Genomic DNA, 23,877 nt, shown 5'->3' with positions numbered 1-23,877 from the left:
GCGCGTTTTTCCCCAAGCCCTGGGCCTCACGCTGCAGGCTCGCCTCCTCCTTACTCCTCCCGCGCCCCTCCCGCCCTGGCTGTCTGGCAGCGCCGCAGTGCTGGCGGCTGGGGGCCTTGGCGACAGGGCTCCCTCCTCTCCACCCCCTGCCCGCCCTCCCCAGCCTCGCTCCTCGCTGCCGCAGCGATCACGTCGTCGGAGATTTCCATCGGGGCTCAGGGGGCGGGCCCAAGGTGCGGAGCGCGACTGGGGCGGGGCGAGTGGGAGGAGTGAAAGTTGGAGCCCAACAAAACCCTCCACCTCGCTCAGAACAGCCAGACCTGCGCTGCGACCTCCACACAGGTGGTCGTGCCAGGCACCGCTGAGATGTTGCCTAAAGTTCTCCTGATGCTCCTCAACATGTTCCTGGCCCTCCAGTGGAGGTGAGTCTCCATCCCGGGACTGGTGAGCCTTCTGTGCCTAACAGGCTTCCGGGACCCCCGGGGTCCCGTGTGCCCAGCCAGGCCAGCCTGGTCCCTTGTCCCCTCGACGCTTGCTACCCTCCCGTGGCCCCTCTGTAGGACCGGTATCCGGGGCTGAAGACAGGGAGCCGGGGGAAGTCAGGTGGGACCATGTTCGGTCCATTTGGCGTCGTGGACTCCGGCTGGCCCTCAAAGCCCTGGAGCGGTCGGCCAGGAAGCAAGAGCACCTGGTTTCCTCCAGTAGTCTAATGCAGGAAGAGGGTAAAGGGCACGCAGAAACCGCTGGAGCTAACGCTTACAACTCAGGGGCTGTGCTGGGGACTTTTGGGAAGGTGGCTCCTGGGCTGGGGGGAGCTGAAGTGCCTCGAAATGTTTTAGTGTTTCCTAATCTATTCACTCTTGCTCACATTTTTTTTTTCTTTTTCGGAGCGCCTGCTAGTACCAGGCACGATGCCAGGCAACTCTGACTTTACTTGCTTCCCATCCCGTTGCTCCTTGCTCGTTTTCTTTCCAGTTTCAGGCAGGAACCTGAGCCTTGGTTATCTAAGGGTTTCCACCCCACCTACCTTCCCCTCCCCTTCTCACCCCCGGCATCCTGCTTGGTCTTAGGGGCAGACCTGAGTCAGGCCAAGAATAAAAACATTCCTTTTCTGAGGTCTGTGGTTTGTGGCCTGGAATTCTAGCCCCCTCCCTTTTTCTGCTTTCTCTTGAGCAGCCAGCCTCCCTCCCTTAAACCCTTTACCCTGGGCATTTGTAAAAAGGGTGTCCCTAGGACTTCTTGGTGGAAGATGACTGTTTTGTGTGTGTGTTTTTAATTGGAGACTGTTTCTTGTGGGGTGTGAGCTGTCACAAGTTCTTAAGCTTCCTGATCTGTCGAGGCTTCTAGAAGTCTCCATGGCATTTGAGCCTGTGTCTTTCATTCGTTAGTTTTGAGGAGGGGCAATGTGTCTTCTCCCCAACCCAGGTTATATAGCTCTTCGGGGAGAGGTATGTGGATCCCAGATGGTTTTCTGGTACTCTAAGGTGAGCCTGGCCTCAGAAGGGTCTTGGTAAATGTTTCTAAATGTGTACTAACCATTTCTTGCTATTCATGTCCATTTAGATGGGATTTTTCTGGGACCAAAGATGGCCGAGGATAAGGGAGGGGGCGTGAAGAAGAAGGGAGGGCTATGAGGGAAAAACAGCCCATCCAGCGGGAGGGGGCAGACACTGACGTGCTCACACTGTCAGCATGGCAACCTGTGATGTCAGGAAAGGGGAGGTGGCAGTGGAGTGTGTTGGGCCAAACTTGGATTTGGTTCACGGTCAGCTTCAAATCAGGTGTATGGTTTTGAGCATAGCCCTTTCTGAAATGGGCATCAGTTTGTCCAACAATAAATTTGAAATGCCAGCATATTTGAGAAAGAAACCCAGGGTCTTCCTCATGCTCCTTTGCTTCCCTCTTTAGCCAGATATGGAAGGTGGTAGTGCAGATGTCTGAAAAGCTTCCTTGGAAAATCCCACTAGTCCACTGTGGTTTTCTAGGGTTTATTCTTTCTAGCCTTGAAAAAGAGTTTGGTGGCTTTTTGGAGATGTGTATGTATAGCCAGAAGCTTCTTAACCCCAGAGGTCTCAGGGTGTGGTTATTTGTTTGTTTAAATCAAATCGAAGGATCAAAGCAACCCCCACTCCCCCCACATCATTTCCCTTGTAGTCCTAGTAGATCTCTGATCCCCAGGGGTGTTGGCCTAGGGAATTAGCCTCTAGATGCCTAGGAGACTTGAAAAGCATTTGGGAAGAAGGCATCATCTAGATGTGGCATGTGAAAATAGAAATGCTTTCCCCAATCCTAGTCTTTGCTTAGCCCAGGAACGAAAAATGGCACCAGCTTAGCCTATCTGTATGCTAGTTATACTATTCTAAAGCTCAGAGCACTACAGAAAAATTAAAAATACCCAGCAATTAGGTGCCCAATTTCGAGTCCTCTGGTTTGCACCACAGGAACCTGCTCACCATACTCTGCTGCTCTTATTTTAGGGATTAAGTTGCCTTGTGGCTTTAAAATACCATTCCATTTTAGAAGTGTAATACACAAATATGAAAACATAGCAATCATAAATGAACAACAGCTCAGTAAATTTTCATAAAGTAAACATGATCAGGTGACCAGGACCTATATAGGAAATAATTGCCCAACCCCCAAGCGTCACCAAACTTAAAATCCTCCTAAAGGAAACCACTCTCTTGCCTTTCAACATCAAATGTTAATTAGTGCTGAGAGTTTTTTCAAAGGCGTTTAATTGAGTTTTTCAAGTACATGTAGCAAACTGAATATCCATATAGCCACCACCAGCCTTAATAGTAATGAATGAATTAATGGTTACTTGTTTTCTCTGCCCCCTATCTACCACTATTTTAACTTAGTTTTTTTTAAATAAATCTCAGACATCATATCATTTTGTATGTAAATATTATAGCATTAAGGGCTTCACCAATAAACATATTTAAGAATGACTTGCTCTTGCTGTAGTTCCACAGTAAGTGTTCAAATATCTAGTATATGTTTTTCTAATTTTGATTTTAAAAATCAGGACTCAAGCGTGATCCATATATTATGGGTATGATGATGTTATAATGGCTTTTTACTGAATTAGAACCCATATACATGAAAGTGCTCAAATAATAACTATACAAGTAAAGTATCAGAAAATGACCACAGTAGTGCCTTTCATCACTGCTTCTCATATCCTAGTGCCATCAGGGGATTTCATATATTAGCCCATAGATTTCTAAAGTGTTTTTTACTATTACTACTACAACTACTACTACTACAACAACAACTACTACTACAACTACTACTTAGAACTACTACTTGCTATTGTCATTATTGGTCCTGGTACCCAAGTTAGTCTCTCCTATTGGCTGTCCATTTCCTCATTTCAGGAAGCCACAAAGTGCTGCTCTGTAGCCTGTCTTCCTCAACATCGTAACCTCGATATGCTATAAAACCGTCCCAGAAATTTTCAATCCTATATGCTTCCAAGCATTCCTCAGCAGTCCTGGCCTTTGGCCTGACCCTTCTTCTCAGATGCTGCAGCTCAGGCAGATGTGAGGCTAAGGTTAGTAACAGCATCTTATTGGCCAGAGTGAACGGAAACCATGCCCACCTACTTGCTTTCACAGCCTTTGAAAATTTAGTCATTTGTTGTTGACCATCTTAAAATAAAGAATTATGAAAGAATTGCATACAAGTCTCCAAAGAGCAATAAAATTTAAAGGGAATTATCAAGTTTTATCTGTTAGTTTGCTATTACCTCTCACTAATTAAGCTTTGTGGTGTAAATATTTTGTTTTCCTTCTGTTCCAAAAGGCATCAACCATAACCCTTAGTGATAGGAGGCTAGAGCTTAATTTTTGCTTTTATATTCTAGGGTTGGACCTCACATTAAACTGGAGAATAAACCCCCTGCCCAAGATAAGGTAGTCTTTGGCCCTCAGCCTCAGCCTGTGCCACAACCTCTGATTCCGCCTGAATCTCCTGCTGGAGATGATGTAGTCTTCGACTCTCAGCCCCAGCCCCAGTCGGAATCCCCTGGCCATGATGATGTCTTTAGCTCCCAGCCCCAGCCTCTGCCCCAGCCCCAGCCTCTGCCGGAGCCCCAGCCTCTGCCGGAGCCTGAGCCACAGCCGCAGCCACAGCCACAGCCGCAGCCGCAGCCACAGCCCCTGGCTGGGCGCCAGCCTCTGCCCCAGCCCCTGCCTTGGCCCCTGCCTCAGCCTCAGCCCGAACCGGAGCCCCAGCCGGAGCCCCAGCCGGAGCCCCAGCCTGAGCCCCAGCCGGAGCCCCAGCCTGAGCCCCAACCAGAACCCCAGCCAGAACCCCAGCCTCAACCTCAGCCTCTGGCTGGGCGCCAGCCTTTGCCTTGGCCCCTGCCACTGCCCCTGCCCGAGCCCCAACCTGATCCCCAGCCTGATCCCCAACCGGAGCCTCAGCCAGAACCCCAACCTGAGCCCCAGCCTCAGCCCCAGACCCCAGGCCAGGTCCAGGCTGGGCGCCAACCCCGCCCCAAACCTCAGCCTGATCCCCATCCCCATCCGCAGCCTGAACCTCAGCCTGAGCCACGTCTCCATCCCTTTCACCGTCTCCGTCTCCGTCCCCATCCCTATCCTGAGCCCCATCCAGGACCCCAGCCGGAGCCTGAGCCTGAGCCTGAGCCGGAGCCCCAGCCGGAGCCCCAGCCGGAGCCCCAGCCGGAGCCCCAACCGGAGCCTGAGCCCCAGCCGGAGCCGGAGCCGGAGCCTGAGCCTGAGCCTGAGCCTGAGCCTGAGCCCGAGCCCGAGCCCGAGCCCGAGCCTGAGCCTGAGCCTGAGCCTGAGCCTGAGCCTGAGCCTGAGCCTGAGCCCCAGCCGGAGCCGGAGCCGGAGCCGGAGCCGGAGCCCGAACCTGAGCCCGAGCCCGAGCCCGAGCCCGAGCCTCAGCCAGAGCCCCAGCCAGAACCTGAGCCTGAGCCCGAGCCCCAGCCCGAGCCCCAGCCCGAGCCCGAGCCCGAGCCCGAGCCCGAGCCCGAGCCCGAGCCCGAACCTGAACCTGAGCCTCAGCCGGAGCCCCAGCCTGAGCCTGAGCCCCAGCCTGAGCCCCAGCCAGATCCTGAGCCTCAGCCTGAGCCCGGACCTGAACCTGGACCTGAACCTGAACCTGAGCCTCAGCTGGAGCCCCAGCCAGAGCCTGAGCCTGAGCCACAGCCGGAGCCTGAGTCGGAGCTGGACCTGGAGCCGGAACCAGAGCCCCAGCCCCTGCCGGAGCCCCAGCCTGAGCCTGAGCCTGAGCCTGAGCCGGAGCCGGAGCCGGAGCCGGAGCCGGAGCCGGAGCCGGAGCCGGAGCCGGAGCCGGAGCCTGAGCCAGAACCGGAGCCAGAGCTGGAACTGGAGCCCCAGTCCCAGCTGGAGCCTCAGCCTAGTGGAAAGAAGCTTCCAGCAAGAGAAACAGAACTCACTGCTGATCATACAACTGAACGCCCACGTGGAAAACTGACAAGAGCTTCTCAAATCCTTAACACCATCCTGAGCAACTACGACCATAAACTGCGCCCTAGCATTGGAGGTGAGTTAATGGAAGAAAGCTCCCTCCTCTCCTGAAGGAAAAGCAGGTTTTACACATAGTTGTAGGCAATGAGTATGGGTTATAGATGAAGGTGCCAGCCACATTCAGAGAGAACAACTGCTGCAGGCCCACCAGGTAAGACACAATGGCTCCTCTAGGTTAAGAATGCCATGGACTTTAGTTAACACTTTTCCATTCTTTTGCCCTCAGTTTTTCCAATCCCAAAATAAGATGAATGATTTGAAGACTACTAGCCCTTGTAGTCCATGATCTGGAACTTCCATAGAAGAGCAAAGGAAATAGGATTGGCCCTCTTCCCTCCTTCGATGACTCCCTGTTTGTGTCATGCCTCTATGTGACATTTACCCTGTACTATATCCATATCTTACAGAGAAGCCTACCGTGGTCACTGTTAAAGTCTTTGTCAACAGCCTCGGACCTATTTCCATCCTAGACATGGTGAGTACAGAGTTTTGATGACAGTTTTTCCGTTTGCTTTCTGCTGTTTGTGTTACTAGTACAGCAGGTAGTCTTTTGTTGTTTGGGGGTTCAGGTGGGGATTTTTAACCACAATTAACTTGAGAACATGAATGGAAAAGGTAAGTCTTTTGCTGCCTGAAGAGGACCTTTGGGATTTTTGACTCTAATCTTCAGTTTTTCATTCAAAATAAAAACAATAAAGCAACTAAATATCACAATAAAATGCCTGTCTTTTGTCTACTTATTTGATGAACTTAAATCTGTAGTTGACATTTCTGGCTGTACACGTATACCTATAATTTTGTCTTAGTACTTTTGTCTCCTTCCCTTTCCTGTTATCAATGTGATCCCCAGTTAACTTTCTTCAGCTTCCACCTGAAATATGCAAATGTTCTTTGCCCAGTCCTACTGAGCAAGCTTCCTTGGTAATGTGCTTCTTGTATTTATAGTTCAAACCCACAATCTAGCAAGCATTGACTGATCTTTTTCATCCCCTTAAAGTCCACAGACTATAACCACACTATAATATGCACGTTCTAAGACAACATTGTACCTCAGAGCTGGACCTTTGTGCAAGTTCAAGATGCCATTGATTTACTTTTTCATTCATTCAGGGTTCCAGCTCACATAGCATCTTGTTCAAGGCAGCTTCTCCGACGAACATAGTAACTAATTGCTCTGGGCACTCACATTTTTCTGGATTACATGTAGTTTATCTTCCCTAGTATATTTCATGGTAATCAATTGTTTTATGTTAGTCTTGCTCTCTCTGTTATGGAATACTTGATGTTAAGAACATATAGTATATGGTAGCTCAAAAATGAATTACAAAAGCTGCTCTGCATAACTCAGATGTGCAGTATTTAACAAAGAATGGTTGTGGTAACCAGTTCCATAATAACACTGGGCTTGGCTTAACATCTTAATGACACCTAATAAACACCATGTGATTCAGAGTCAGCAGCTGATGATGAGATGAGTGATCCTGATGGACTGAGAGGTAAGTAACCTTGATGGGAGTCAAGCTGTATACATAGACTGGGTAAAAGTGTGGCTCACAATGTTTTTGTGGGGGTATTCTCTGCCCTTACTCTTTATTATGCCATTCTAATTTCTAGAAAACTAACTGGTTGCCTCATTAATAAGCTGCTCACTCTCACCTTACTGTTGGCTAAATGTCATAGGCTAATAAGTAGGAGAGATCACACACAGTGATAAATACAGCAAATGATCCTAAGTTACTTGGCTCTGTATTCTGGATTAGTGTCCTATGAAACCAAAAGGCAGTACAAAATTTCTCAGGCGATTTGTGTAGGTCATAATTTGGGGTAACTAATTTTAATCCTCTGCAAGAATCCTTGTAGCAGACCATTAGCCCCACTTATAATACATAAATGTACCATCTCTCCTTGTTCAATACCTATTAATCCTGCTAGCACCAGTCTCACCTGAGCTTCTAGGAGTTCTTACACCCAACATGTCCTAAGTGTTCGGTCTAATTATCCAGAAGTCATTCAACTTGATAATAGACACAGAGCTAGTTCACCATGGAAACAAGAGCATGACATAAAAGTTGGTTATTTTGTAACCTTCCAAAGCCTCATATTATATATATAACTTCCCCCAAGAAGTTTTGGGTTTTACACAATTCCACATCATTTAATTAAAAAGGGTGAGTCCCTGTTCTTGTTTAGCCTGCTTTCCTCTAATTGATTTATTGAGGAGAACATGTATGTCTACCACTTAGCCACAGACCATGACAACATCATGGCATCAATTATCTCTGTTGTTCTCTGTGGCAGCCACGCCTCCTTTTCTGGCATCAACATTTGAAGCAATTGATGGTCTCAGCAAAGTTTCTTGTTCAAAGAGGTAACAGCCCACTCAGTGGAGTTGGTTAACTGGGTATTTGGCGCCAGTCACTTGGGTAGGTAGAATAGTAGAGAGAAGCCTAGAGAAACCTAAAACTATTGTCTGTACATTGTAATAAAATATTTCTATTCATTCCCTTGCTTTACTCAGAAAATACCCAGTCTGACCTTAAAAAGGAGTGACTAGCCTAGATAAAACTTCCTGGTCACAGCATTCCCAGTTGCTAATGCTGGCTCTTACTATGGTAATTATTGAAGCTGATTCTAATCAAGGCAGTTCTGAAATGCCACATTTCTATTTTAGCTGAACTAAAAGAGATCCATCTCTAGTTACTGGTCAAACTCAACCGCAAACCATTAGTTGTATGTTGATGTATGAAGAATTTATAATTGGTATCTTCATAAACAGCAGCAAATGCTTGTTGTGAACTTGGTATAGCAGACCTACAGCATGGCTGGAGGAGAGGAAGATTTCTCATCAACCACCACATAGTTCATGTGCTGAGATACGAATGAGACTTTGCCAGCTCCTGGGAAGGTGCAAATTCTTTGAAGGCTCTTTGTAAGGGTACGTGGGGTAGGACAGGACAAAACATGACAGGACAGGGCTGGACAGGTTCAGGAGCTTTGCCATTATGTGCTGGCTTTTCTAGTTCATTGTGGGAAACACTTTGCCCTTTACTTTCTTTTCTGGCTACTAACAGTTTGATGACTGCTTCCTGTACCTATTGCTTCAGTGCAGTAAAGGCCAGCTGGAAATTTTGTTCCTTCTTCTCAGATGGGTGTTAATGCTCTTTACGGTCTGGGTTTCTTTGACCAGTGTCTTGTTCTTGATAGACAAATATTCTATCATTGAAGTATGTCATTGACCCCACTTGTAACCATTTTTTTAAAAAAATTGAGGCAGGGTCTCACTCTGTTGCTCAGGCTTGCTTTGGTTCAGTTTAGCCCAGATGTAGCTTGAACTTTTTATCCTCCTGCCTCAACTTCCCAAGTATCTAAGATTACAGGCTTGTGTCATGAAGGCCATCTGACACTTATTTTTGGTGCAAGTGAAGGCAATGACAGGGTAAGGTCATGGTAAAGGTGCTCTGAGTGGCAGCACTAGTGTGGCTCCAAGTCTCAGTTTATTTACTTTTAAAATAAATTAGAAAACCAGCCTTTAATTGTACATAGGTCTGGTGCTTGCTTCAAACTGATAACAATTGTATTGCCGACTGTGTATTGCCTTACAAGCGTCAGGCACATGAACTTGCTTCTTGTGCTTCCTATTAAACATCCTTCTTGATGTTTGACAGACGTTTGTGGGATCCATATAGAGAGAGACCACATAATCATGGAACTATCTGTCCATGTGCACACTCTTCAGAGGTTATGGCACTTATGTGAAAGGAAATATAAAACAAAACACAAACATAATTCTCTTTGTTAAAGAAAAAAACATGACAAAAGATGGACATTTCTCTTGTGAATCAAATCATTTCATTTTAAAATATAATTCTGGGGAATGAATAGTTGGGGTTAATTAATAGCTGTGCTCCATGAATAAAAGCTGAAAGGGAACCTTTCCTTTGTACAATGAGTTGTGTGTGCTTATACATTTCTGAGGACTTTTGAGCTGGGTTTTTTGATTTGCAGTGTAGGAGCTGAAAGCGTGTTGACCTAGTAAGAGTAGCACCACTATCCTATGTAATTGTAATGAAGTACTGAGTTCAGCTGTCTGATGATCCACTATAGCCCAGGGTTTTGTTTTTTTTTTTTTTTTGGTTTTGTTTTTTTGTTTTTGTTCTTTATGAATGCAATGTGCTACCTATTTGAGAATATTATTTTCTTTTCAGAACATGACAGTGAAAAATTCCTGCACCCAGACATAAGTTGCTTTCTTCTTTGTAATCCTAGATGGATGCAAACCTAAGGATATGTCGATGCTATTAGGCCTTTGCCTATTGCTAGAGAGGAGAGGCTGCAATATCAGCTATAGAAGGCAGCAGAGCTGTTTGAGGAAACTTCCCAGGAAAATGAGTCAGAATCCTTACGACTTTGAGATGGTACCAGGCTGTGTAATAAGACCCCATATGAAACAACAAATGAAAACAAAGCAAAAACTGTGAAATGTCACTTTTGATGATTGGTTCTCCAGAACAGGATTTAGACTTGCTTTGAATTTTTCCACAATGCAGAAAGGATTTTTCTTTGAGACAGCAGGGAACTCATTTACAGCAACCCTTTCTACAGCTCTGAGCTGTAGAAGAATGGTATTGCTCACTACATACTGTGGGTATTTAGCACCCTTAGTTGTGCCAATCAAGCAGGATGTGATTGGCTTCTTGGCTGTGGTAATATCTGAGCCCCCTTTAGTGCTGACACCTAAAGAATTGGGTTAAAAAGAAGGTGCTTCATCCCTCTTCAGCTTCTTGGGCCAGTGTCCCATTAATTTTACCAGGCTGTCTTCAGGGATCCCTAATAAGTAGTGACAAACACCACATTTGCATGTGACTGTCTTTTGTCTACTTAGCCCCAAGTATATGGTTTTCTGTCCCTTCCCACCAGGAATATTCCATTGACATCATCTTCTACCAGACCTGGTATGATGAGCGTCTTCGTTACAATGACACCTTTGAGACACTTATTCTACATGGCAACGTGGTGAGCCAGTTGTGGATCCCGGATACTTTTTTTAGGAATTCTAAGAGGACCCAAGAGTATGATATCACCATACCCAACCAGATGGCTCTCATCCATAAGGATGGAAAAGTGTTGTACACAGTTAGGTATGTCAAGCCTTTAGTGTCTCACTTTCTAGGGCTCTCTCACTCTTCCAGAAAATTTTAGCTAGGGACTCCTAAGTAAATATATCATTCTGAATAATATTCCTAAAACCCTGTGCAGCTTTTCTAGATCAGGAATTCAACCTCTTCCTGTGCAAATATAAGACACTGAGATATTAAATAAAAGATTTTAAAGATGCATGCCAAGTGTTTTGGTAATCATGGAGCTGTATTTGCCCCACAGTCTAGAAGGTAGGTGCTGGCCTGACTGTATTAGCTAGATAATTCCATCCCAAATGGGCATAGTATTTAAAGACACGCCCACAGTGACAGAATTGTCCAGGCACAGTATAAATACATCGGTTGGAAAAGTATTCAGGACTAGGATACATAAATTGAATGCCTGGAAGGAGATGCTTGTGTCAGCAATATGGGATGTGGAGGTGGTGCAAAGTAGCACAGGACTAGAGCACTGCACGAACAAGAAAGAAAAATCAATCTAGGCTGGCCCATGTACTTCTTTGATGATGTAGCCTAGTAGTCAGATTTTAGAAGTTCTTCTTCCTCTCTTTGTATCATTCCTTTGGGCTTTTTGTCTTAAATTCTACTAATGGCACTCATTAGATATGATACCTGGTCAATGTTGAGTAGATATCAGTGCAAAGAGCCAGCCTAATGAGGCTCCTTTCTCCCTTCCAGGATGACCATTGATGCAAGATGCTCACTCCACATGCTCAATTTTCCAATGGATTCTCACTCTTGCCCTCTGTCTTTCTCTAGCTGTGAGTACCTTCTTAGGTTTCTGGGGATCCAGAGATATGCTGGGCCCCACTTTTGCTCATCTTTGCCTTTTACATTTTTCTGCTTCTGCTTGTTTCCTGTGATGGTGCCAGGGTTGCTATAAGCCTCCATTTTCCATCATCACCCCTTTTCCTGTAAGCAGTGCTGTGTGTGTATTGCTTTGGCTTTATGTTGAATTCTTCCCTCACCCTTGCTCTACCTTAAGCTAGTCACCTGCTTCTGAAGTATATCTGAAGTATGCCTGCTCCTCTCCATCTCTGCCTTGATGCAGGGCTTTAATCATCTTCTGCTTGGACTTCTACAGTACCTTCACTTTGAAACAGAGTGTGTCTTAAGCTAAATTCATTTTTTTCTTCCCAACACCTGCCTCCAAAGCAAATGTGTCGCTTCTGTGTTGCCTCATTGAAGGGTGCCATCATTTACCCAGCTACCCAAGCCAAGAACTCTGACAGCCCCATTCATTGACCTCCTACATCTACTCAGTTCACACATCCTGTTGGTGTTCCCTCCAAATCTCTATTGATCTCACCTCCATCTCTGCATTCTGACTATTATTAGCTTTCATTCCTCATTTCAAATGTGTTCTTTGCTCGCCTGGATCAATTCTAAATGCCTTAAAATGAACCTCAAATCCCTTCATGAGCTGACCCTGCTGCTTCCTGCTATACAACCTATCTGTGAAATAGTCTCCCTAAAGTTTTGCTGTTTCCACATTCACCTTTCTGTGCTTCCCTTTCACCTTCTTCAACCTCATCTCTATTGAGAATGTTTATTTTCAAAACTTAAAGTGAATGCCCCATGCTTTAGGAAGTGGGTCCCAAGAGATCTTTCCCTATTTTGCCAATTGTTCCATGGGTAGAGATTTTTCAGAGCAACCCCCAAACTCACAATTCTATATGGCCTTACTCAATGCAATGTGAATGCTGGAGGGTAGGTTCACGCCTTACTCATCTTTGCATCCGAAGCCCAGGGCAAATGTACTTATTGAATGCACTTCAACAACTGGGCCAAAGGCAGGGTCTCAAAGCTGGTGAAGCCAAAGTCAAAAGTCCAAAACATGGCTCAAGCTAGCACCATGCTTGTGGGGCCCTCAACTGGGTTTCCCAGTCTCATTCATTCCTCTTTTCCACATTGGTTTTCAGTTTCCTATGATGAGCATGAGATGATATACAAGTGGGAGAATTTCAAACTCAAAATCGATGCGAAGAACACTTGGAAGCTATTGGAGTTTGATTTTACAGGAGTGAACAACAAAACTGAAATCATCTCCACCCCAGTTGGTAAGTGTGCAGTGGGAGCTAGAGCTGGGCAGAGTCTGAGGGTGTAGTACCAACAACTGGAAGTGGCTATTTGTACCAATGCTATGTAAAGAGCTTATGGAAACACTGTCTAGGACATCGCTTCTCTCTCATATATGCTAAACACTTACAACTGTTTGCAGAGGAAACTGAGACTTCATAGCTATGTCTCAGTCTCATCTGCAAAGAAGTAAGTGCTTTGCCAAGCCCCTTGAAGGACGGGGTAAGTAGATATATTTTTGTAACCTTCAGTATGTTAATCTACCTTTTGAGTTTTAGATCTTTTGTATTTAATTTCTTTCTTATATCACTGACTAACTTAGACAACATTGGGGAGGGGTACTCTGTGTGATTTTACCAAATCCTGAACCAGGTCAAGTTGGTTGAGTGGGAAGGAAGATCCACCCTAGCAGGAGGTAGAAGTGGAAACTAGAGTGACAATGGCGGCTAGTAGGGATTGAGGAGTCTGCAGATGGTTACTCAGGTGCAATGGCTACAGTAATATTATCTTAAAGGAGCAACTGTGAAAAGTACATATTTTCACCAGAGGCTTCAGAGTGGAATCAACATAAACATGTTTTTTCCTCCTGATCTTGTTCCTGACAAGGATAATAGGGGCAGATTCTGGGTCTCTTAACTTGTATCTCCCAAATAGATGTGAGCATCTTTGCTTGTATTCCTAGGTGATCTGAATGAGGAGCCAAGAAATCTTCTCAGGGTAGCTCTGAGAGCAACCCTGGACCTTCTTCACATGTACTGACAAGAATGTGGATGGATCAGGTCACCCAGCCAGACTTTTGACATTTATTTTGCTTTGCTTCTGTGTGATGATGACATAAAAAAATCTGCTATTGCTACTGTTGGTCACTCGGTGAGGGGCAGCTTATGCTAACCCAACTAAAGCTTTGCTTATACAATACTAGGCAGGGATGGGTGCTGCTTGTCCTGTTCCTGGGACTCTGAGAAAGCCTTCTTGCTTGCTTTGACTTGGGGTTCTTGTTCTTCTTCTAGATAAATGTGGGCCTGCCTCTTAGTATTCAGTTTGTCCAGATAGGTGGAGCCTCATCATCAGAAGTGACAGAAGAGACAAGGTTCAGGGGCTTTCAAGTCACTAGTGGTTCCGTTTAGTAGATGGTTTTTGCATTGTTTCAAAATGGTGCCCTAGTGACTACAAAGCCCCAGAGCCAGCATCATCAGTGAAGCAATGTCAGTAGGTAAGCAACATCTCTTACTGTGGAGAAAGAAATAGGTCTTCTTTTTTCATTGACTAGAGACTACTTATTCTGAATTCATACTGTCTTCACTGTCAGTTATTTTTGAGTCAGGTTCCAACTCTCCCAGTTTGACCCTGGGGCACTTCTTTCTAGCTAGAACACACATGTACTCATTTTTCAGGGTTTAAATGCAGCAGTGCCCTGCAACTTGGGCCATCTTGGACCTTACAGCAGAGTTTCTGCTTCAGGAGCTTCTCAGAAAGTGCAGCCTTGTCTGTAGTAAGTAAACCATCCTTCACTGGTGGCTGTTGAGCCTCTGAGGAAATCTTGCCACGATCAAGAGGTCAGCATCTTACAAGGAGATTATTTTCTTCCCTAGACGTCTCTTTCCATCAGAAAATTCTTCTTGCTCATCTAAAATGGGAGTTTCTGGAACATTTACCCATCAGATCTAGTTCTTTTTCCCCTATAACTACCCAGTTTACATTAATTTAAGGTACTCTTTCAAAAGTCAAATGTAAAGATCTAGGGTTAACATTAGAGCACACATTTGTATTCTATTGGGACTCTCCTCCCTAGTTCCTTTTCTTCTCTTGTTCTTCAGTTCACTAGTCCTCTGGGCAGTCTTTTAATTGTGTCTTTTGACAGTGCAGCCATCAACTATGATCTGGACAAAGCAGGTAAGAACCAAAGTCATCTTTAATCCATTTTGTTTTGGTTTGGCTTTCAGTCCTAGATACCTCTCTTCCATTGGTATTGCTTCTTCAATCATCAGAATGAAAGAAACACTTATTAGTATCCTTCTCTTGTCCAATTTCCAGCTTTTAGTAAATAAAACATTTCTTCTTTAATCAGACTGACTAAAATTTAAAGAATGAGAAACCCAACAGCACAATGCATCTTGTGACATACATATTAAGGGAGTTTTTAATCACAGTCAAGTCTCCAGGACAGAAAGACTAATAATTTGGTCATTCTGGCTAGTAGCATAGAATGGTTTCTGGTGCAGTGCCGGAGGAATTCTAGTATTCAGGCAGGAAGTTTCCCACTGACCATAAGCTACTTATTTGCCTTTCTCTGAAGAACCTGAGAAGCTTTGTTCCTCCAAGGTCAAGTCTCCTAACACTAGGAGGAAAGGTTGCTCTCGATCTTCACGGGCCCACTCAGACTTGCCAGGTACATGGTCTGTTTTCTGTATAGTCTACAGTCTAGACATTTAGTGTTTATGTCTGCCTTCCAAGGTTATTTTGACCAGGGGTATCAAAAGTCACTGAGCACCATTGTTTCCCATGTTATGCCAGGCTTGGTTGGCTAGGGGCTATGTTAAAGGCTTTATATGAGCCCTTCCAGGCAGGAGCTTGAAGGTCCATTTAATTTAAGGTCACAGGTGGCTGTTGCATCACAGAACTGGAAATTGAGGGCTTAACTTCACAGAAAAATCCATGGTTGAGACAATTTAATGTCTAATGACATGGAGAGTAAAAGTGATCCTCTGGGCAAACTAAGCATGGAGTCATAATATTATGAAGAGCATTAGAAGCAACATTAGGAACAGAATATGCCAGCTGGAAATACAGGCTTGATCAACTTCTGAAAGATCCATTTCTATCTAAAGTAAATACATGAGAAGGTCATTATACCCAAGTGAATGTGAAGGCCTACACTGCCTTCTGTCTGAATCTTTTGCAAACCTAACATCTAAAGCTTGACTGACAAGTTCATATTCATCTAATTCTATTTTCCTAGGACATTGAATTTAGGTTAAGCAGTAATAGATTAAGAAGAGGGAGTCCAGGATTTGCTTACCAGTATAAATATATGTGGTATCTAAACTGGGAAGCAGTTCAATTAGTTTTAGGTGAGGCATTCATGTTGTATGTGTGCATATGTATGAGTCAAATCCAGTTAGGTCTTAGAATCAGAATACATAGTGTAGACACTATTATGTAGCTCATATATAGCAGAATATGTCATATTTGGCTAACCCAAGTGGGCATGCTATGAGGACTAACAGTGCAGATAATGTTGTGACATCACAAACTATACATTGCATTTCTGTGGGTCTCAGCTAGCCATCAGCTATTAGGTTTTAATACCATGAAAGTAAAGGTTATGGGGTTGTTTCTTGTTTGTTTGATTTGTTTTGAACTTTTCTCTCACTACTGCTTCTCTGGGAAAAACAGATTTTGGGAGAATGAATCAGTTAACTGAAAGTAGGTTTATTAATACTCTTGTACCAGCTTATCTCTCAATTAGCAATGGGTCTTACAGTAAATATCTGAGTTTCTACTTTGCTGCACTGAAATACTGTGCCTTTATTATAGAACTTTGAAAGGGTTTCCCATGAGCTGGATGGTGGGAGCCACACTATATGTGCCATGCTGGACATCAGGCCAGTACTGCAATGCAGTGGTGTATTTGATGTCTTTCAGGTGACTTCATGGTCATGACATTCTTCTTCAATGTAAGCAGGAGGTTTGGCTTCATTGTCTTTCAAAACTATATCCCTTCATCTGTTACCACAATGCTTTCCTGGGTGTCCTTCTGGATCAAGATAGAAGCTGCTGCTGCCAGGGCCTCTGTAGGTAAGAAAGTATGGTGATCTTAAATGTGATCATATGTCATAGATTAACATTGCCTTCTCCTGTTGTCCTGCAGCACTGTCAGGAGCTTAGCCCACCTTCACTCCTTGCTCTTATAGGGGTCAGTTCTGTGCTCACCATGGCCACACTGGGTACCTTTTCTCGTAAGAATTTCCCTCGTGTCTCCTATCTCACAGCTTTGGACTTCTATATTGCAATTTGTTTCGTCTTGTGCTTCTGTACTCTACTAGAGTTCACTGTGCTCAACTTCCTGACCTACAATAATATTGAACGACAGGCTTCTCCAAAGTTCTACCAAGTAAGAACCACGTGTTGGTATGGGAAGCAAAACTTTAGACTGAAGATAGGAGGGTTATGGCACTTGTGTGACTACCTTTCCAAGTGATGAGAATTTCCCTGGGGTTATAGAGGAAATAAACTTGCTGTGATATCCAGGAAGGCCTAGAACTGATGTGGAGAGTGTAGTTTCTAGGAAATTCTAGGCAACTTTTCTTCTTGACTCACTTTCCCTTGACCATTTTGTTATCTTTATTTTTCTATTTCAGTTTCCAACCAATAGCCGTGCTAATGCACGTACTCGTGCTCGTGCCCGCACTCGTGCTCGTGCTCGTGCCCGTGCTCGTCAGCAGCAGGAAGTGTTTGTGTGTGAGATTGTTACCTATGAGGAAAATGCTGAAGAGGGTTACCAGTGGTCTCCAAGATCAAGAAGACCTCAGTGTCCCTGGAGGCGATGTGGCCGAAGCTATGTGTGCTTCAGGGTTCTCAGGAAGTATTTCTGCATGGTTCCTGGTTGTGAGGGCAACAGCTGGCAGCGGGGCCGCATCTGCATCCACGTTTATCGCCTGGATAACTACTCGCGGGTGCTTTTCCCCATTACATTCTTCTTCTTTAATGTGGTCTACTGGGTGATTTGCCTTAACCTGTAGGCTCCAGCTGGTAGCTCATGGGGCAATCACCTCAGTTCCCCAGGAGGTCCTAAGCCCCTTTGTCAAGGGAGTTGGGAGACAATAGCAACAGCAGCAAGCCTGAGGAGAGTTTGTCTTTGCTGCTCCTCCTTTTGTTGGCCCCTTCACTCAATCTTTTAAACAGCACTTCTCAAGTAACAGCCCACCTCTCTATTCTTCAAAGAGTATCCATGATGTTCAGTGTGCCCACAATTGAGCAGATAAGCTATCTCTTGGTTGTGTTTGCAGTTACTGTTTTTCCCCAGGAGGTCATGGTACCATTTGTGGTGCTAAGGGGCCCAGCTCAAGCTCAGCCCTAGAATGCACAGAGCAACAACAGTATAGCAGAAGGAAGGTCCTCATCCTTAAGTCTTTAAGTCAGGCTATTTGATTTTTTCTCCCTGCTCTCTCTTCCTCTACACACACACACACACACACACACACACACACACACTCACACACACACACACACACGCACGCACGCACGCACGCACACCACTATCTGTAGGAGGAGAGGAGCCAGCAAGTGGGCCTGTTTGGGAAAGTAACCGTCTCTGCTGCCATGTCATCTCCTTCTCCCCCCCCCCCCCCCGCCTCCATCTGCACTCCCAATTCAGTTCCCTTCATCTAATGGGTATCTATTCTTGTGTGCAATGTTTGTAATTTCCCCTGCTTTGTATGCCTCCTTCTTCCTCTTCCTTGATCCCTGTGATTCTTTCTGTAACTTCCCCAGTGACTTTCCCAGCCCTGATCCAGGTGCTAGGCTTTGTGTCTCCCAGGGACCAAGAAACCAAGAGCACTCTGTTGAGCAGCTGCCATTGCCTATCACTGATTGGTGCTCACCTCAGGCACAGTCTAATGGTTTGATTGCTTCCTTGGTCCCTGGACCCATAAGCCAGTCCACTGCCATCCCTGGGGCACTCACACAATTGCAATCAATTGAACTCCCTTAAATTTGTATAACATTTTCCCTTTGACAAAGTACTTTTGACAAAACATTTCTATTTGGAAACTTGTTATAGCCCCGTGACATCTTTGGGCACAGATTGTCATGATACAAATGGCAACCTTGAGACACAGATTTCTATGGGACTCTGGATCTTTCTGGAAGCCAATATGGAGCCCCCTGTCACCTGTTAAAGGGTATGGCAGGGTTAGGCAGCTCTGGTCAAGCATGACTCAATTTTATTTCTCTTGCTGGCACCCCAGTAGCAAGGACTAAAGCGACAGGTCCCTCTCAGCACTGGCTTGCTCTATAACTAGGCCTGAGGTGCTCAGACTGCTCCACAGGTTTAACTCTTTGACTCTAATAACCCACTGAGATGAATTTGTATATGCCCCAATGCTTGTATATGCTGAATAGAATCAGTGTCTGTATTTTATGGGGGTGGGTGGGATTGGGAAATCCATCTGCTTCTAGTCATCACCATCTGTAAAGGGGATATATATGAATAAAAGTATCAGCAAACATTCAAGGTGTGGCTATTTTCTCCCTATCCCCGTGCATCTTGTTTAAAATCAAATATATTCTTTGACAATCTCATATACCACACAGTGTAATTGGATCATGGTCACTACCTGCCACCTCTTTATCCCCTTTCTACTCTTGCCAAGCCTACTCTTCCCAACAGTTCTCCTACCCAAATTTTATGTGTATTTATGGTATTTTCTGACTGGTTGGTTCTGTGACTACTTAAATAACAAGGGTTGCCTTGCATGAACATGTCCTCTGGAGTGTTGAGAACTCCCCAGTAACTACAGAGCTGAAAAGCATGAATCCCTGATGCTCTCAGCAACAGTACTCAACACTCAATAGTTCCCCGGGTAGGGGCATGATCCCAGGAGCCCTTCCTTCACCCATGAGGAATGTTGACAGGTCTAGTCTTGTGCCAAGCCCAGGATAGGTGTCCTCAGCTGTTGTGAGTTCATGTCATAGGCAGAAGCCAGCATTTCATAGCATTCACCCATCATTTGGCTCTCCACTTACCAGACATGGGCCAAATACCACTCTCTCATTACTAGGGATGAAAGGGACAAAAGCACCAGAATCTGTGGCTGCCTTCAAACATTATTTGACCTGCCTCCATACCCTCCATGTTCCTTTTGTAGTGCTTTTCATTCTAAATCCTACCCAGATGCCACTAGTGTCCATTCTCTTCTACAGAAGGCACTTTTTCTGATCATACAACCCACCAGTACTGGAGACTGTGATATAATCTGCCAGGAGTGGAGTGGAGTCATGTTCCAGAAATCTTAATACCCTTGCCCCAAGTAGAAATAATTTGTCAAGCTGGAGATCAAAGTTGTTTACCTCTCAAAAGAAGTTCCTGAAGGTGTATTGAATGTTAGCCCTGATGACACTTCTGCATCAAACAATAACAGGAACCCAGAGGAGCCAAAAGTGTCTGTTAATAGTTGACATTTTGTCATAACAGCTTTACTGTGATATTCAAGAACTTTTCTGTATAAGAACTCTATCTCCTTGGGTTGGAAACACGACACCATTTGTAGAGTGCTTACCTAGCATGCACAAAGCCCCAGATTTAATCCCTAGGGCTACAAAAATGAAAAAGTTTCTATATTCCTACCTAAATGTCCCAACTCACTGCAAATAATATGTAACATGTGGAACATGGGAGATGTTTCTCACCTTTTGCTTTTCAATTAAGAAATACAGGGGAAATGGTCATCTGGTTCCTAAGCAAAATAGACATGTATATTGTGAGCACACACATTTAAATGTGCTTTGAAGCACAGAAATAGTACAGAGTTCATAATTGTTTTACAATAAAGTTTACAAAACCTAAGGTCCCTACCATTTGTAGATCTTAAAATCATGTAATCAGGTATTTAACAATGAAGAAATTGAAAAATGAATGAGGAAAATGTTACATTAGTAAAATCCATGGGATGCAGCCAATAGTAAATTTACACAAGGCAATTATAATTTAGACATTTTAGCTATTAAATAGAGAAAACAAAGGAGATCAGCATCAAAATCTAGAGACTAAAAAGGATCAAAATATCACAGAAAAGTTTGTGGAAGACTTTCTGATATAAACAATACAGAGATGTCTACTTAAGCATTTGAAACACAACAAAGTGTTCCTTTCCTTTTATATCTAATTAAAAGGTGGTGGTTTCAATATGAAAGGAAAGAAGAGAGAAAGGAGAATAGGAGGTGAAGAAGAATAAATTTCAATATATCTATTTAATATGTTTATATACTCAGGATAGCAAAGACCCCTCTAAACATGACATAAAATACCAGAAACTGCAAAGTAAATAACTTAAAATGTGTCATATTAAAATAATAACAAACTCAAAAAGTATAGCATAAAACAAATCTACAGTCACAGGTCACTCTTAATTGGAAACAGTTTCTGAACTCAAAATAAATTTAAAATTTTATATGTGTCTATTCATGTGTGGGTGAGGTGTCGATGTAGGTCATTAAACGAGAAAGGAAGTCATGAAAGGGAAGGACATGATCTAAAAAGCAGGACAAAAAAATGTGTGCTATGAAAGAGAGAAAAGAGGGGACTGGTCAGAAAGCAGGAGACTAGTGGGCAAAAGGATGAATTCTGACTGTTTGTAAAGGTATGCATCTATGTATATATGAAAAGCAGTACTTTGCATGCTACATTTTATGACTCTCTCTGTCTCTGTCCCCTCCCCACTCTCTCTTTCTCTTTCTCTGTGTGTATGTGTGTGTGTCAGGGGGTACTGTGTAAATCAGGGAACAATCTGCAGGGAGTTAGCCCTCTCCTTTTACCATGTGGGTTCTGGAAATTGCTCAGGTCATCAGGTTTGGTAGTAAGCATCTTTACTCAGTGAATCAGACACTTTAGTAAAGGAAAGCAAAGCCATGTATGAAGCGAAAATGAATCCTAGGTAATTAAGAAGCAGCTTGGTGTAGCCAGAGTACTTCTAAGTGACTGACTAAATTCCTTCAAGACCTAAGACATCCATTACTACTGGGCTCTTGTTGATAAGAATAACAGATAAACAGGACTGCATGAGTAGGTAGCCATGCTATTATACTCATGTAAAACCCTCAGTCCTGCAAATCAAATCACTGTCCAGTTACATTTGAATTTCAAATGAATAAGAGATAAATTTTGGCATTAATATGCTTCATTGAAAGCCATACTGTCCCTTCAAGGAGATGGTCCTACTTCAAGGCTGAGCACATAGTGTGAGAATGTCCTTCAGTGAATCTTTGAACTACAGTCCTCATATGCCTGGCTGATTCTCAGATCAACTCTATTCTTGTTAGATGTCAGATTTCATTTTGTGTAAAAGTTTTCTCCTTGTTCTCCCTTCCTTTATTGTTTAAAGTTATCCCATCAAGTACATTCCTTACTGTTCTCATCTTGACATAATTTAGGCATATCACGGTAAAAAAAATGAATGAATGCACACTGTGAGTAAGCCCAAATCCTGAAGATTTCATGGTGGTTACAGTCCAATGAGGAGAGTCTAGTTTCTGAGCCACACATTTGAAGGCTGAAACAGTAACAAAGACTCTATACAGAAAGTGGGATTGGCCAATTCTTACTAGTTAGTACTGTTATCCCACAAAAGAATCCAGAGATACCCAAAGTCATTAACAAGGTTCAACAGGTAACTACCAGTCATAGGGACTCTTTGGCCCAGAAATCCATACACATGAAAGTTTATCTACTTCTATAGTCACAGAAGAGCCATAAACCCTGAACCTAAGAGTTAAATAGAAAATCTCCAAAGATAAACTCAAAGTTCAGCCAAATCATGTTAATTAGACTAAAGTGAAGGACCTATTTGGGAAAACTCCATACTCTGAAATACTGACTGGGGTCATATAAATGAGTAATTAGAGAACTGAAGCTCTGGATACTTTACTGGAACCTCAAAGCTTTAAGCAATAGTGTCCATTTCTCTTTTAAGTGCTAGTACTTAGATATGACTGGGAGATACTATAGAGACCTTTATACTGCTAAGTCAGTAAGTGGAGTTAAATCCAAGTACAATAAATAGGAAGTTCTAGATAGGAGAAAGGAGGAAAGAGACAATCATCTAGATGTTATAAAGCTAAGTTACTGTAGGGAAGAAGTCAGTGACAGAAATTTGAGGATGCTTTATCAAGAGGGCTAAAATGAAAAAGTAAATAACCAGAAATCCATTCACATGAGGATGTTTTTTTGAAGACATGTTACTTGACCCAGGTAAGAAAACCAAAAGATAAGGCAAAATCTTTGGTAGAATGACACTGATAAGCTTGGAGAAACTGAGTGAAAACTTACTTGTTTCTTGAAATTCTGAGAATTTAAGTGCTAAAAGTAAAGACACTGTCAGATATTATGGCTAGTGAGGGCCTGCTTCTTGGTTCATGGATGATAATCTTCTCAAAGATAAAAAAGGGTCTCTTGAGTTTCTTAGGATAGTGCCAATGCAATTGATGAGGATGTTGCCACCGTGATCATTTCTCAAAGGCATCAACTGTGAGTTAGGGTTTAAACCCAGGGTTCTGGAAACAAACCTTCATTCTATGGCATATAGCTAGTAACCAGTGAGATAATGGTATCTCAGAGCAATTAAAAACAGGCCCAATTGTTTAATTGCCAGAAATTAAGGTCTAAATTTAATTTGTCATCTAAGTTGGAGGAATAGCTGGGGGAGCTTGATCAATGCATAGAAAATTAGGGTGATAGTGGTGATTGTTGAAAGAACAGGTGAAAATGATGACTGACCATCTGCTTAAAATATATAATCATGCACAGTTCATGAACAGAAAGCTGTGTGTGATTGTTCTAAGTAAGTCATAATGCTTTTCTCAATTCTTCTATCTGAACCAGGCTTTAAAACTCTAAAATATGTGCAGAGTATATGGTTAGGTCTTAAGGCAAAAGTACCATGTTGTACAATGGTAAGTCCATACTGTGATTTATGTCCCAACTCCTCCACAAAAGGGTTTTCCAGATATTTATTCAGATGACAGTATAACTTAAAGAGAGGATACTCAGACACTTCAAAATTTTTGAACCCAAAAATTTGAATTGACATTGAACAGTAGGCCAAAGCTTGGAAAGCAAGTAATACATCAAGTCATTTTTCTTGTTGCTATGATAAAATACATGGCAGCATTTTGGTTTGCAGGTTAAGATACAGTTGTGGCAACAGAAGAATGTAGCAGGTGATGCCATTGTGTCCCCAGTAACAAGGTAGAGAGAGAAATGCAGCTGTCAGATCCCTTTTCTCCTTCTTATTCGATATAGGACCCAGCTCATGGGATGGGTATGTTGCTCCATCTCAATCTAACTTAGACTATGATAAATCTTAGATGCCCTGGGGACATACTGTCTATCTCAGTAAGGT

General features: G+C 43.6%; 1 protein-coding gene and 1 non-coding gene across 8 annotated transcripts; both read left to right on the top strand.

Annotated features, from left to right (window-relative positions):
• Positions 1-246: 246 nt before the first annotated feature.
• On the top strand, positions 247-18,990 carry Gabre (gamma-aminobutyric acid type A receptor subunit epsilon). 7 transcript variants are annotated; one of them, XR_005498058.2, is made up of 10 exons: positions 247-422; positions 3,872-5,541; positions 5,933-6,000; positions 10,443-10,663; positions 11,360-11,442; positions 12,604-12,741; positions 13,443-13,539; positions 13,771-13,973; positions 14,155-15,149; positions 16,406-16,541. XR_005498058.2 is itself a non-coding variant. In XM_063280287.1 (10 exons), exons 1-10 carry the CDS (start codon positions 367-369, stop codon positions 17,500-17,502), a joined length of 2,874 nt encoding a protein of 957 aa, XP_063136357.1. In that variant the 5' UTR covers positions 247-366; the 3' UTR covers positions 17,503-18,990. The 7 variants fall into 7 exon arrangements, 6 of the variants coding, with proteins under 6 accessions (XP_063136357.1, XP_038955956.1, XP_038955958.1 ...); XM_063280287.1 differs by lacking the exons at positions 13,443-13,539; positions 13,771-13,973; positions 14,155-15,149 and adding exons at positions 16,675-16,874; positions 17,122-18,990 and having other exon boundaries at positions 10,443-10,477; positions 10,574-10,663; positions 16,406-16,558; XM_039100028.2 differs by lacking the exons at positions 13,443-13,539; positions 13,771-13,973; positions 14,155-15,149 and adding exons at positions 16,753-16,874; positions 17,122-18,990 and having other exon boundaries at positions 16,406-16,558.
• Mir224 (microRNA 224) lies at positions 13,857-13,938 on the top strand. The gene has a single exon (NR_032111.1). It is a non-coding gene; the product is annotated as a microRNA 224 (primary transcript).
• Positions 18,991-23,877: the final 4,887 nt, after the last annotated feature.

The sequence above is a fragment of the Rattus norvegicus genome, chromosome X (assembly GCF_036323735.1).
Source record: "Rattus norvegicus strain BN/NHsdMcwi chromosome X, GRCr8, whole genome shotgun sequence".
In the NCBI taxonomy this organism is placed as follows: Eukaryota; Metazoa; Chordata; class Mammalia; order Rodentia; family Muridae; genus Rattus; species Rattus norvegicus.
The sequence above is the reverse complement of the archived record's forward strand: the minus strand, read 5'-3'. Positions and strand labels throughout refer to the sequence as shown.